The sequence below is a fragment of the Herpailurus yagouaroundi genome, unplaced genomic scaffold (genome assembly GCF_014898765.1).
Source record: "Herpailurus yagouaroundi ecotype Mexico unplaced genomic scaffold, PumYag 197, whole genome shotgun sequence".
NCBI classification, from domain to species: domain Eukaryota; kingdom Metazoa; phylum Chordata; class Mammalia; order Carnivora; family Felidae; genus Herpailurus; species Herpailurus yagouaroundi.
Window position 1 is genome coordinate 21,725,417 of NW_024412428.1, and position 14,972 is coordinate 21,740,388.

General features: G+C 35.0%; 1 protein-coding gene across 6 annotated transcripts in view; it reads right to left on the reverse strand.

Annotated features, from left to right (window-relative positions):
* The window catches only part of FNDC3A (fibronectin type III domain containing 3A), a 146,020-nt gene that overhangs the window by 18,986 nt on the left and 112,062 nt on the right, over positions 1-14,972 (reverse strand). For all 6 annotated transcript variants that reach the window (XM_040448399.1, XM_040448402.1, XM_040448401.1 and 3 more), the window contains 9 exons: positions 14,486-14,624; positions 11,047-11,100; positions 8,109-8,233; positions 7,563-7,737; positions 5,906-5,992; positions 3,419-3,557; positions 2,688-2,756; positions 1,754-1,872; positions 54-159 (listed from right to left, as the gene is read on the reverse strand). In XM_040448399.1, coding sequence (XP_040304333.1) covers positions 54-159; positions 1,754-1,872; positions 2,688-2,756; positions 3,419-3,557; positions 5,906-5,992; positions 7,563-7,737; positions 8,109-8,233; positions 11,047-11,100; positions 14,486-14,624 — 1,013 coding nt within the window. The remainder of the gene's footprint in view (positions 1-53; positions 160-1,753; positions 1,873-2,687; positions 2,757-3,418; positions 3,558-5,905; positions 5,993-7,562; positions 7,738-8,108; positions 8,234-11,046; positions 11,101-14,485; positions 14,625-14,972) is intronic.

Below are 14,972 nucleotides of genomic sequence, written 5' to 3' on the forward strand. Positions count from 1 at the left end.
GGAATATATTTAGTACTAACTCAATTATAACTTATTACCAAAATGAAAATTACCCCATCGTAACTGTATTTCTTTTGCTTTGGGTCTACCCTGTAATCTGGGAGGGAGGCATGGGCCAGGAGGCACAGCTGGAGTCTGCACAAGTAAAGATTCAGATACCTGCCAAAACAAAAGCAATAACAAAACAAAAATGCCCCAACCGGAATGCTTTTGTTAAAGAAAAATAACACGAACACAAAGACTGCATCAATAGTTTGAAATCCTACTTGACTATCAATTGAAAAGGAATAAAGTTCTAAATAAAATAAGAACCCAATTAAATCATTAAAACTCTGATTTTATATTAACAAATAAAGACACATATTATGTGACAACTATATACAAAGAAAGTTACCAGAAAAAAAGAACAAAAAACTCATCTTTCCATAATTGAAAAACAACAAAAAAATAACCTTCAACAAAACCTACTGGACTAATAAAGATTATTTTTGATCTCATCCAAATGGATCCACAAATCTCTTCTAAGGATGTTTTCATATTCTGTAAATACTGTTTGCCATGTTTTCAGAAGGTTTAGACTGTTTTGGTTACTTTAACTGTATATTGTATTTTTAACCTAAATATTAATATACATATATGCACATAAAATCTTTCCTTTTTCTTTTCCACCTAAAAATAATTCAAAAATCAGGTTAACTTTTCCAAGTGCTTGGTATCTTTCCAGGTATTTGGTATTATCTTGGTTTTGATGTTATTTAAAAAATGTGTATCGTTTAGTTTTATTTTAAAAGACTTCTTTTACAAACACTGACATTCACTCAGTACCATATCCTTAACTGCACGATATTAAGGTTTACACTTAATATTCTTTACAAACATAAATATTTGGTCATCACCTTATTTAGAAAGGTATCCTATATGAGAATGCTATATCACTGTATTAGAAAATTAGGGTTGTTTTTGGGGTGGGATCTGTTCTTTCTAATCCTGGAAGATGTTCTTATTAGATACAGTGAAGCAATTGGATCCCAAGCCTGTTGGGTAGGACTTGCATGCAGTTTCCTAATACTTCCATTTTCAACAAAATGCTTATAAATTCATTTTTAAAAAAGGTAACTTCATTGCATTAAATTCCATTTGAAAAATAATGACAGTTATTAATGCTCCACGAACCCATTCTTAGTTAAATTCATTAAAAAAATACCATTCCTATTAAAAAAATTACCCTCTAGAACATTACAAATATCTCATATATAATCAATGGCACACTTTAAGTCCATTTAGGTTAGTGATAAATTCTCTAGTAATAAAAATAATTGCCAGCTTTCCTGAAATAAGTAATTACTAGAATCTGTGTTTAAACAGTAAATGATTATGGTTTGTTTGTCCTGATATACATAATTTATAGAGCAATCAGTCTACAATTATTTTATTTTTATTTCTGTTAGGTATGGCTATTGAACATCATCCTAAAATTTACCTTTATAAATTTTTCTGCAGTATTTTTGTATATCTGTTGTTGCAAAGCTAAACAACAACCAGACAATAGATATTCACTGAATACTGATTATAAGCCATGTACTATTTTAGAATATTTTGATCACTATAAGTTACAGAATATTCTGATCACTATAAATTAATCACCTAAATTACAGAAATTACTTTGGATACATTTTAATATTTGAGGTGGCATCTGGTGATTCCATCTTATTTGACCCAAACTTGAAAAAAAAAATCTAGACGTAAGTATTACCGCACTCTGTCCTCCATCACTGATGCAGTAAACTCGTAAACGATAGAAACAGCCTGGATTTAGTCGATCACAAAGATGTTCCCTAGTAGCTCCACTGTATATCATATCCCATTTGTTTCCTGGAAGGTGAAGAATTATGTTCAATCAGCTACGAGGTAATGTTTAACATTTGGGTATCATGGACACGGCAGGTATCCTAGCTTCACTAAGTAAGTGTTTATGTAATTTGTCAGAAACAATTTAAGCTTGTTTTGAGTTTCCTGGAAATGACCTAATTTTCTTTATGTGTGCAGCTTCCTAGACGAATCTGCATGGCTTTATTGAAATTAAATATCTCTGTAACTCTGTTACAGACTTTGGCTTACATTGATAATTTGCTTTTAATTAAGCATTTTAAATGTGTTTACTGGTCCAGTAATAACATTATAACACACAAAGAGTAGAAAGAACCAATACCACAGGAAGTTTAGTCTTAATTAAAAGACATTATTTTGCAGGAAGCAGTTCAATTCACAGAAATATGGATTGTTACATGTGTTATTCAAAAATTAAGTTCATGAGGCACAGAAAATATTACTAAAACTAGTATAATGTAAGTTAAGTTTTAGAAGTTAATTTTTCTCTGACATGTCTGGTTATAAATCTAACTGAAAGTTTAGAAAACTTTAGATATACTGGAACTGAGCAAGGCAAACTCATGAGAAAGAAATAAACTAAAAAAATAAAAGTAATAATATAGGTATACAGCATTCTTACATTTGATTCACTCTATTTCTAGAGATTAGAACTTAAAGTGGATCATAACAGGCAAAATTCTGCTATAAACAAAGGGAAAAAATTAAGAGTGAAAGAAAACAGATCATATAAAATGTACAGTCATGAAGAGTAGGGGCATACTGGTATAAATCTATTAATTTTTAATAGTTATTCTTACCATTAGAACCTTCTGCCATCTCCACTACATACTTATTAATGGTTGCACCTCCATTGTCTTTTGGTGGGTCTATCCAAAGAGGTAAAAGTGGTATTAGGCAAAATACATAGTTAAAAATGACAGAAAATCCTAGTAAGTGGAATACCACACCTAAGATTGCTTAAAAAATAAAAAGAATCACCCGCAGTGCTTTTTTTATTAATACCAGCATCTCATTAATCTATCGATTTTGCAACAAATAGTATACAAGGTGTTCAATAATAATTATTATTTTTTCAAGTTTTACTTATTTAAGGTTAGGTTTTCTCCATACCTAACATGGGGCTTGAATTGACGACCCCAAGATGAAAAGTCACACGCTCTTCTGCCTACCAGGCACCCTAACAAATGTTTGTTTTAAATGAGTAAAAGTGATTTTCATTTCTCAGGAGAGCCAGGATGACTCAGGTGACTTTAGCTACAATTTCAGTAATCATTCACTTCACACAGTGCTGTCTCTGCTCACAGTCCTACCACAGATTCCAAGTTCTTCTGTATCAAATATGAACTTTGTATTTGTGTGAGTGTAAAGTTTTCTACAAAAGAGATCCTCAAACAATGAATGATTCTCACATTTCCAATTAAACTTGCTTCAGCTAACAACTGTACTCAACTATCTTAAAAATTATCCTAATATTCAAATCATTACAATCAAATATAAAAGTAATGATGTACAAATACGCATATCTTACCCCAAGTTATTTTAAAACTGTGTGAATGTATCTTTCCTTTAACTGATGGCTTCACAGGTACACCTGGTTTATCAGGGCATGTAGTAAATTCTACTACTTCACTTGGGTTACTTTTACCTTCTGAGTTGTAAGCAATAACCTGTGATGAAAACACAAAGACATAAAATAATTGATATTTGATACCTAATGATATTGGCTTAATGAACAAAGTGATGACAGATAAGCTCAATCAAGTGATAAAGTAAAAGTTTTCAGACTGTGATGGCTTGTTTATATGAGAATGTCTACAACAGAGACTCAGCATATATGAAGAATATTCAGGTATAATCAATCCCCTTTGACAGCCAGTTCTGGGGATACAGGTGTAAGTCTGTAACAGTTTGATATTAAACTAGAGTCATTACAGGAACAAGCTATAATCTGATGATACTTGATGAGCTTGATTTACGTATTCTTTTACTATTCTTTGGGTTTTAAAAAGATGGCCACAAATTCTTCGAATTTTCTTTATTCAAAAGATAAAGGCTAATTCCTCTTCCCTTTGAATTGCACTTAATGACTTGCCTCTAATACAATCTAGCAGAAATCACAGTGTGTAGCTTTGCTACAGAGAAGCCCATCTGGTGAGGAACTGAAGCCTCTGACCAACAGTCAGAGAGGAAATGAAGGCTACCAACACTTGAGTGAACTTGGGAGCAAATCCTCCAACCCCAGACAAACCTTCAAGTGACTGCAGCCCTAGCTGGCATCTTGACTGCAACCTCACATAAACCCTCTATCAGAACCACCCAGCTAAGCTGGTCTTGAATTCCTGACCCCCAGGAACTGTGAGAAAATAAATGCCTGTTTTTTCAAGTTACTAAATTGTACAGCAATATAATTCATAAGTATTTTTATATTTGACTTTAGAACTGTTAAGGTCTTTATAATTGGTAAATTATTAAAATTCTTAGAATTCTACTATCATGTAACACACACACAAAACCAAATTACATTCATACATACATATAGTTCCTAGCTCTGTCCATTGAGAGGATGCCCAGGAGTAGCAAAACCGTATAGCATTAAGTATACTTAGTACTCAGATATTGGCTTCTAAATACCACGGTCCACTAAAGGGACCCAGGTGCTTTGAGAAATGACCAATTCTGACATTGAAGGATTGGACACTGGAATATCATGTGCCAGAAAGGAAAGGCTCAAAAGAATGATGGGGGGGGGGGGCCACATTTCAAAAGAATCTGAAAGGCAGCTCAAAGGAGCTCCCAAATTTGAAACAATGTGAGCCTCATAAATGATAATCATAGTAACAAAATATAACTCACTCAATTAACAGGAATTCATGAGTTCATACTGACATATATGATAAGAGAAAGCTTTTCTTTATAGTATGATGCCAACTGATAGATGTAGAAGGAATGATAAAATTAAAAGCACCACTTGGCAACCATTAATCATAGTAATAACTGATTCAGGCAAAAATTATCAATGGGTGTTAAAAAAAATTTTTTTTTCAACGTTTATTTATTTTGGGGACAGAGAGAGACAGAGCATGAACGGGGGAGGGGCAGAGAGAGAGGGAGACACAGAATCGGAAACAGGTTCCAGGCTCTGAGCCATCAGCCTAGAGCCCGACGCGGGGCTCGAACTCATGGACCGCGAGATCGTGACCTGGCTGAAATCGGACGCTTAACCGACTGCGCCACCCAGGCGCCCCATGGGTGTTAAAGCTAGTAGATGAAACTGATGAAAAACAAAGTGTTCACACAGTATTTACAAAATACTTGTTAATTACAAAGGGAAAAAGAACAGCTTTGCAGTGAAGAAACACAGTAGATATAATCTTTGACTACCAGTAACAGGACGAATGGAAACTGTGCACCGCTTGATATAATGTACCAAGAAAATAATAGCATTATTTTTTCTGATATCCCCTGACAAAAAAGCATATTTTGAATGTTTAACAACATCCACATTAAAAAAAATTTTTTTTTTAAATTTTTTTAATGTTTATTTTTGAAAGAGAGAGAGAGAGAGAGAGAGGGAGAGAGAAAAAGAGAGAGGAGAGAGAAAGGGGAGGGGCAGAGAGAGATGGAGACACAGGGGCAGAGACGGAGACACAGAATCTGAAGCAGGCTCCAGGCTCTGAGATGTCAGCACAGAGCCCGATGTAAGGTTCGAACTCACGAGCTGTAAGATCATAACCTGAACCAGAGTTAGATGCTTAACCAACTGAGCCAAGCAGGTGCCCAACATCCACATTTAGATGGATGTTCCCATTATACAAATAAAAGTCCCATAAAACATTAAAATTGTTTTGAATTTAAATATATATACAGTTTGATAACCAATGTTACATAGTAAGAAAGTAAAGCAGTAATGCTCATTATTTTAGATTTAAAACCAAAGGAGTGAGGTATGTACTTGGCTTTAGAACAATAGGAACAATAAGAACAAACAAATATTTTAAGGGCTTTCAAAGCTTACCTTAAATTTATACTTTGTACTACGTCTGAGATTCTTCACTGTGTAAGCAAGATCTTCTCCATCATATTTAGGCTTAAAACCATATCCCTGGAAAGGGAAAATAAGCCTCCCTTAGATATGTAACAGCAGAAATATGGGGAATAACAGACATGTAAAAAGATCTAGGTCTTCTTCATCTTCTGTTTACAATGTGATTAACACTCTGTTCAGTGTATTCCTCACTTTGGTACTTTTATCTTCAATGGACAAATCCAGAAATGCTAGTGAATGTTTGTAGCATGAAGGAGACCTCATTTCGAGTAAATACAGTAACCAAGAGACAATCTTCATGCTGAGGGTAAAGTCAGAGCCAATGGTGACTTCACCATAAGTAAGCATATGCCTAGAACTAACAGAATTTCCTAGACAGATGTTGCAAGAGCTAAAAAGAACTATATTTAAACTTGACCTACACACATAGGTGTGTTTAAGTAAATAAATGAATGGTTGGTTGTGCTGGCAGGTAGGGATGTCACTTAGGTTTTGGAATGCTATTTATAGCTTCAGTAACAATCCCTTACTACTTTCCCAATGTTATTTAAAATTTTTTAAGTTGATATATAGTTCACATGCTATAAAATTCCCATTTTGAAGTATGAAATTCAATCATTTATAGTATATTCACAAGGTTGTGCAACCATCATTAAATTCTTAATCCCACAATAAAGCCTGCACTTTATTTATTGGTTAGCAGTCACTTCCCTTCTTTTCTCATCCATTAGTATATTTTCTGTCTCTATGGATTTGCCTATATCCATAATAAATGGAATCACACAATATATGGTCTTTGTGACTAGGTTCTTTTACTTAACATAATGTTTTCAAGGTTCATTCATGTTGTGGCATGTGTCAGTACTCCATTCCTTTATATGGCTAATTGATATTCCACTGTATGGATATATCACATTTCTGCCTATCCATTCATCAGTTGATAGACATTTGGGTTGTTTCCACTTTTTGGCTATTATGAATAATGCTGCTGTGAACATTCATGTACAAATTTCTGTATAAACACTTGTTTTCAATTCTCTTGGGTATATAGCTGGGAGTGGATCAATGCTATTTTTGACTCATACTGCTTTAAAGTAGCTCTGAAAAGCTATGAAACTATGTAGAACTAATAGAAGACATCCTAACTCATGTTCAGCTTTGTTCTAGCTCATAAGAGACAAATCACTGGAAACTACATTCTGGCTGCACTATATAATCTTATAATCTCTCTTCAAATCTTCTCTGGCATTTGGGAAAGCAATGTATGAAAACAGCCGAAAAGATGGACACGTTATTTCCTTATTTTTTAGAGCTCCTTAGGCTAAAAGGCTGTGGTGATCTTTTCCTCTATTTTCCCTAAACATATATATTTAAAATGTAGTCTATGCTGTTCCTAGGCACAAACGTACATACAAACATACATAAAAAACAAAACCCGCTCCTATACATCAAGAAAACAAAAGACTGAATTCTTCCTCACTCCTCAATATTCCTTCTCAACAATAACCAACCAAGGATTCAAAGGATTTAGAGAAAGATCGAACTATTGTGGCGCTATTTACTTACAAGTATTAATGCCACACTGAAATATGCTTTAAACACTCTTAAAATACATATTCGTACTTACTGAAGTTTCTTCTTCCATCTCTAAAATGTAAGAAATTCCTTCATCTGATGGTGTTCCTGAGGGCTTACTCCATTGTAAGGATAACCAAGTAACACCAGCCTTAGTTAATACAGGACTTGCTGGCATAGAAGGGGCACAGCCTGAAGTGTAATAGAAGACTTCTTCACTAAAACCACTGTTGAAACAAATGGTTTTTAAAAATGAATGAATAAAAGTTTTTATAGCTAAAGAACTCATTTCTGATAAATGGAATTTTTTTTTTGAAAGTGACAGTTTTTGATAACTAATTATAATCCAAGTAATATATCTTGGATCTGATAATATTTTTATGGTAACCAGGTCAGATACCTAAAAGGTGAGTTAACATTCTTTTAAAACTGCAATTTATGTAACTAACATATTCTCTTACAGCTTTTGCTAAGCTAGTAACAGATCTTTACCAACAGAGTGATATAAACTAAAGCATAATTTTTAGTGGATAATTTGGACTCTGAATAATTTATGTAAGTTGACTAAATAATATATTTACATTAAAATGTATCTTACCTTGTGCCATATTCATTTTTGGCTGACAGTCTAAATTTACAACCCATTGCTGGTGACAGTTTAGTAATTTTAAATTGCTTCTGTAAGCCCATGTAACATTGACAAAATTCTCCATTTCCTTTTCCCTAAAAAAAAAAAAAAAAAAAAGGCTGATTATTATATATTTAAAAAATGGCTGGTTATTATATATCATGTATATTATTGTAAAAAGACAAATTCACATCAATTTGTCCTTGATGGACAGTAACATCAGCTAGTGTACATGATAAATCATCTTTGTTACATGACCATCATGGATCTCAAGAGAAAGTTGAGATAACACACATCTTTTTTTAATGTCTTTTTTTTTTTTTTTTTTTTTTTTTTTTAATTTTAGAGAGAGCGAAAGCATGAATGGGAGAGAGGAAAGTATGCAGCTCAGGACAACTACGGAGTTTCAGAAATTTAGGATGTTACATAAAATGGACAAATTTCTTATTCTCTACCCATTTTTCTTCATTGTGTTGGTAGATTTAAAGGGTGGTTTTAGGGTGACTTCTGCTTCAAAGAAAACCTTCAGTCTGTATTTGGCTGCTTTACTACACTCTCCTGTTTTAATGGTGTACAGTTGATTCTATTAAGCTGTCTAAATAGAAAATTGTACCATCTGTAAATAATGATAATTTTGCCCCCTCCCCCCCGCCCTGCCACTATATGGCTGTACTTCTTGTTTTAGTTCTAAATCATACTGCATTAATACTAAATAAAGGAGGGAACCAGCAACTTTTGACTTGTTTCTGCTTTGACTGAAATGCTTTAGAAGAATTTTTTTTAAATGTCTATTTTAGAGAGAGAAAGAGTGCGCGTGTGAGCATGAGCGGGGGTGGGGCAGAGAGAGAGGGAACCACAGAATCAGAAGCAGGCTCCAGGATCTGAGCTGTCAGCACAGAGCCTGGCATGGGGCTCAAACTCATGAACCATGAGTCCATGACCTGAGCCAAAATCAGATGTTCAACTGACTGAGCCACACAGGTGCCCCTGAAATGCTTTTATTGTTTAGTGATGGTATTTCACTTGATACAAAAATAATTGTCAGTTAAGGAATTATCTTTCTATTCCTAATTTGAGTTTTAACTGAGGTAAGTGCTAAATTTTATCAAATACCTTTTCATAATTTATCAACATATGTATTTTCTTCTAAATTACTATGATGCAGTAATAGATTTCCTAATTCTAAATTCTTTTAAAACTTCTGGAATAAAAAACCTTTTAAAATGTAAAAATACAACTTGTTTGTGCCTCATTACTCTTATAATATAGGCATATTATTTTAGTGCACCTCACTTTATTGAGCTTCACAGATACTGTTTTTTTACAAAATCTGGCTTGTGGCAACCCTGCATCCAACAAGTCTATTGGTGTCATTTTTCTAATAGCACTTGTTTATTTATTGTGAGAGACAGAGCGTGTGTGAGCAAGGGAGGGGCAGAGAGGGAGAGGGGGGAGAGACAGAATCCCAAGCAGGCTCTGTGCTTTCAGTGGAGAGCCTGATGTGGGGCTCAATCCCATGAACTGTGAGATATGACCTGAGCCTAAACCAAGAGTCAGTTTAACCAACTGAGCCACCCAGGCGCCCCTTTAAATTATGTATATTGTTTTTAAAAGACATAATGCCACTGCACATTTAACAGACTACAATATAGTGTATATATAACTTTAAAAAAAAATTTTTTTTTTAACGTTTATTTATTTTTGAGACAGAGAGAGACAGAGCATGAACAGGGGAGGAGCAGAGAGAGAGGGAGACACAGAATCTGAAACAGGCTCCAGGCTCTGAGCTGTCAGCACAGAGCCCGACGCGGGGCTCGAACTCACGGACCGTGAAATCATGACCTGAGCCGAAGTTGGATGCTTAACCGACCAAGCCACCCAGGCGCCCCTTGTATATATAACTTTTATATACACTAGAAAACCAAAAAATTCATGTGACTTGCTTTATTGAGATATTTGCTTCATTGTGGTTGGCTGGAACCAAACCTGCAATATCTCCAAGGTATACCTGTATACTGCTGAAAATACCAAATCATCAATGAAATTTCTTCTATTCCCTCTGGCCACTCAGCTGCAGAAAAGCAGCAGGGCAAGAGAGAACATGATAAATGACAGTAAAACAAAATACTAAATAATAAAGCTCAGTATGTTTGCTGTGGTAGGCTGAATAATGGCCTCCCAAAATATCCAGGTCCTAAACCCTGGAACCTATGAATGTTCAGGGACTGTACAGATGTTATTTAGTTAAAACTCTTGAGATAGAAAGATCATCCTGGATCATCTAGGTGGACTCTAAATGGAATTACAAGTGTCTTTTTTAGAGGGAAAAGGCCATGTGATAATGGCAGCAGGGGAAGAAAAGGCTATCTATCAGATGTAGCCATGGATTCATGGTAATGACCCAGTAACGAAGAGAGTCTCCAGAAGCTGGTAAAGTCAAGAAAATGGATTCTTCTCTAGAATTCCTGGAAGAAGCATGGCTATAGTGACACCTTGATTTTAATCTCAGAGAGAGCCGTTTTGGATTTCTGGCTTCCAGAATTATAAGAGAATAAATATATTTTGTTTTAAACCCTTGGGTTTGTGATAATTTGTTAAACTAGTCACAGTAAATGAGTACACTTGCCTTTAAGGCTGATGTGAAAAAAAAAATATTCCTTCGTCAAGGTAATTACCCAATTGACAACTTTGAGGGGTTTGAGTCAAAAACAAAAAACAAAATAAAACTTGGGGGGGGGGGGCCCCAGTCAGTAATGTTGTCTAAGAACACCATTACATTAATTCAGTCATGTACTACCCAAATCATTCATAATGTTTTAAAAGAGGAAAAAACTATTGTAACAAATTATTTCTGCTTGAGGATATACACATAATTTTCACCTAATTTAAAAAGATTCAATTTACTCACCTCATCCCATTCTAAAATAAAGCTTTGGATTTTAGAACCATTGTCACTAGGTGCCTAAAAGAAACACCAAAAAACAAAATGAGTACAAATTAGTACATTTGTAAAAGATACTGTGATGATCTAATCTGAGGAACTGATTGTGTTACAGATGTTCTCTGTGACTTAACTCCAGAAAAACTGCACAGAGAATAGATACATATGTATTTATAACCTCACAATCCTTTTAAATACAAGGAAAGAAAACAAAGCAAGAGGCTACTCAAGTTTTTCTGAACGGCAAACAATCTCTTGTAGCAAGAACGAGCTTAGCTTTTATGATCCATTATAAAAAAAAAATCACTTTGCCTTTTATCAGCTTTAAGTTCCTAGGATTGATCCTGTCATTTTCATTAAAACTCATTTTACAATCTAAAAGTATACTATGTAATACACCAGAGTGAAAGAACCAGGGTGCAGGGAAGAACTCCAAGGGGCACACTGTCTGCATCTTTGCTTCTAGACACAATGTGCCGTTACCTAAGATAAGACTGCTCATTCATCAATCTGCTAATCTTCAGTGGTGAAAATTTCAGTCTCCCTTAGCATTTTATTCTAGTATTTAATCACTCTAGAACTCAAGAGTTTCAACCTTGTTTCTACTTGAATTTTCTTTCTACAAATTCAACTTGTTTCCTCTCTTTAGTCCTCACTTTAGATACAGAACAACCGATCACTACTCTCCTTATAACTTCATCCATTTGAAGACAAGTGACTCTAAAACTCCTGTTATAAAAATTAAAAAACCTTAGTTTAAAAAAAATGTTTATTTATTTATTTTGAGAGAGAGAGAAGGGCAGATGGGGGGGGGGGGGGGAGGGAGAGAAAATCCCAAACAGGCTCCTCATTGTTGGCACAGAGCCCAACACAGGGGGTTGATCTCACAAACCTGTGAGACCATAACCTGAGCTGGTATCAAGAGTTGGATGCCTAAGTGATGGAACTACCCAGGTACCCCAAATAAGCCTGACTTTTGAAAAAGTTCTCCAGAGAACTGTAATTCTCTGGACTCTATCTAGTTTTTATATAATACTGGCAACCATGTTAATAGCAATCAAAGATGGTTAAATTTTTAATGAAGAGTCTTTTCTAACATGGAGGTCCCAACTATCTGTGAAACATCAATACAGATCTTATGTTTCAAAATTAAACAATTTTTTTAATGTCTATTTACTTTTGAGAGAGAGAATGTAAGCAGGGAAGGGGCAGAAAGAGAGGGAGATACAGAATCTGAAGCAGGATCCAGGCTCTGAGCTGTCAGCACAGAGCCCGAGGCGGGGCTTGAACTCACGAGCAGTGAGATCATGACCTGAGCCGAAGTTGGACGCTTAACCGACTGAGCCACCCAGGTGCCCCTTATGTTTCAAAATTTTAAAAAACTGTATAATTTTTAACTGGTTAACATGACCAGAATTTGCTATGTAAGTTACAGGAGTAGCTCACTGACTGGCACAGCAATGGCACTTATAAATGACTACAGCAGGGATGGGGCAGAATTGAAACCCTGGGAAATTCAACTCTTACATAGCAGAGGAAGAGAATCCGAAGATAAAGACTGCAAGTCTCAGCAACAAGTGTGTGATATAAAAATATACTTCCCCAGAGTTAAAGCCTCCAGATTGTTCTAGTCTGTTGCACACTTATTTTCCTTAATTTCTTCTACTTTATTTTGTGAAGCTTTTCAAGTCAAGGAAATGGATTCTCCTTGAGTCCTTGGGAGAAGCATGCCTATAGTAACACCTTGAATAACCTGTGACCATTTCTTCAAGATAGAGGGGAAACTATTAAGTGTAAAGTGTTTTACATTATCTCATTTAATCCTTATATCAGCTCTTTACAACTGTTATCCAAACTATACAGAAGAGGAAATGGAGGTTTTAAACAACCCAAATAAGTAGCCCCAACCATGCTGATTACCATGTATATATAGGGCCATTTCTGAAGAGTACAAGCCTGGGTAACCTGTGTGGGCCACAAAGAGGTAGCACTGTTTATATCCTACACAGACCTGCTAGGATACTGTTAAAGACAAATTTCAAAATTCAATTTTATCTTTAGAATAAAGAGCAGTGCCCTACAGAAATCCCAACCTACATGAAGGTCACTTGGCTGCTACCCTAACTGTCCTACCAAAAGGAAAGAACCTTAGCATACTAACAAACAAAATGCTACTCTGACATGAAATAAAATTAGTCATACTTAATCACACATGAAAATGTATGTAGAACATACTTGTCTGATTTATGTGTGCTAACAGCACTTGAGTACTTCTTCCTACATAAAGCATCTAATATCCTCAAAAGAACTAAGGACTAACAAGCCCCAAACAAGTAGTAAGCTCCAAATTTTCAAAATCTTTCAGAAAGAAAGCTATCCCTGAGTTTTACTCTTTGGGTATAAGCAGATAATTAAATAAAGACTAGCAGTTATTTTTCTCTTTGCAAATCAATGGTTGCTATGGTATTCCCTTCTGGGGGATGTTTATACATTTTGTTGGGGGTGTTTCTGACTATCACAATAAGGGCAGAGGGAGGAAAGGCTGACTTTTAGGACTGGGGATCAAGGATGCTAATGGTTCTGCACAGCATGGGGCAATATACACAATGAAAAATTATTCTCTTTCTCTAGGACTTCTCTGAATGTCTTCCTGGACATCCACGTAGGTGAAATATCTGTTTATAATTATCAGAGCCTAGAACCTAATTTCATTTTACAAGGTATTTTTTTTTTATAGTTTTAAGTTACTGGATTTTGCCAAAATATAACTACTCTGCAATTTGAGAAAGACTGTACTTAATTTTGTTCAAAAATTTACTAACACTCGTGTATCATTTCAGCAAATCATGTCTCCAATGACAATGCTATATGTGGTATTTGAGTTACCAGTTCTATCTGTGGTATATGTTTACTTCATTATATCTCCTTGTGCAGGTGGACCTAAACATTTATATGTTAACATATATATTATTCTGTTAAAATGCAGAGTATTTAATGGAATATTCCTTTAAGCCATCATATTGATATTTTTAAAACTCTGAGTCTAGTTATTATAAACCCCATTTTAGGATAAAATTCAGGATAAAGACATTGGGATGAGCTTGAGAAGCACTGCTGAGACTCTTAATGTTATCCCATGTCCAGTACAATAAGGACTGATAATTATATATGAATCTTTTCTGCTATATTTACATATAATGAAGAAAAGCCATTAGGAGTATTACTTAAAGATACAACAAATGCCCATTTACTATATGTAAAGAAGAAGAGCAAGTTAGCTTAGAGTTCTTTTTGTTATCAAAAAAAAAAAAAAAAACCAAAAAACCAAACAACAACTGAAATTTAATATTAGTGGGGGTGGGAGGAGTAAACGTCCAGTTGGAAATACTCTAAAGAATATTGTTACCTTCCATTGCAAAGTGAGTGAATTTTTGGTCCGATTGGCTATCCTTGGTGGATTAGGTACATCAGGTTCACAGCTTAAGGTGGTAAAGCTTTCAGCTTCTGAAGGAGTTCCCTTTATAGAATTATATTCTGCCTGGACTCTATGGTGATAAAATATATAGTTTTAACCAGCAGAATCACTGTATCCTACCTTCAACAGCCATCAACCTTTAAGTACTTGGAAATTAGTAAGGTGCCCTCTAAATATTCTATCAAGAAAACATGGGTGGAGTTTCTGGCTGGCTCAGTTGGTAGCTTGATCTTGGTGGTTGTGAGTTTAGGTCCCATGTTGGGTATAGAGATTACTTAATTTTTTTTTTTTTGATTTTTTAATGTTTATTTATTTTTTTTTTCAACGTTTATTTATTTTTGGGACAGAGAGAGACAGAGCATGAACGGGGGAGGGGCAGAGAGAGAGGGAGACACAGAATCGGAAACAGGCTCCAGTC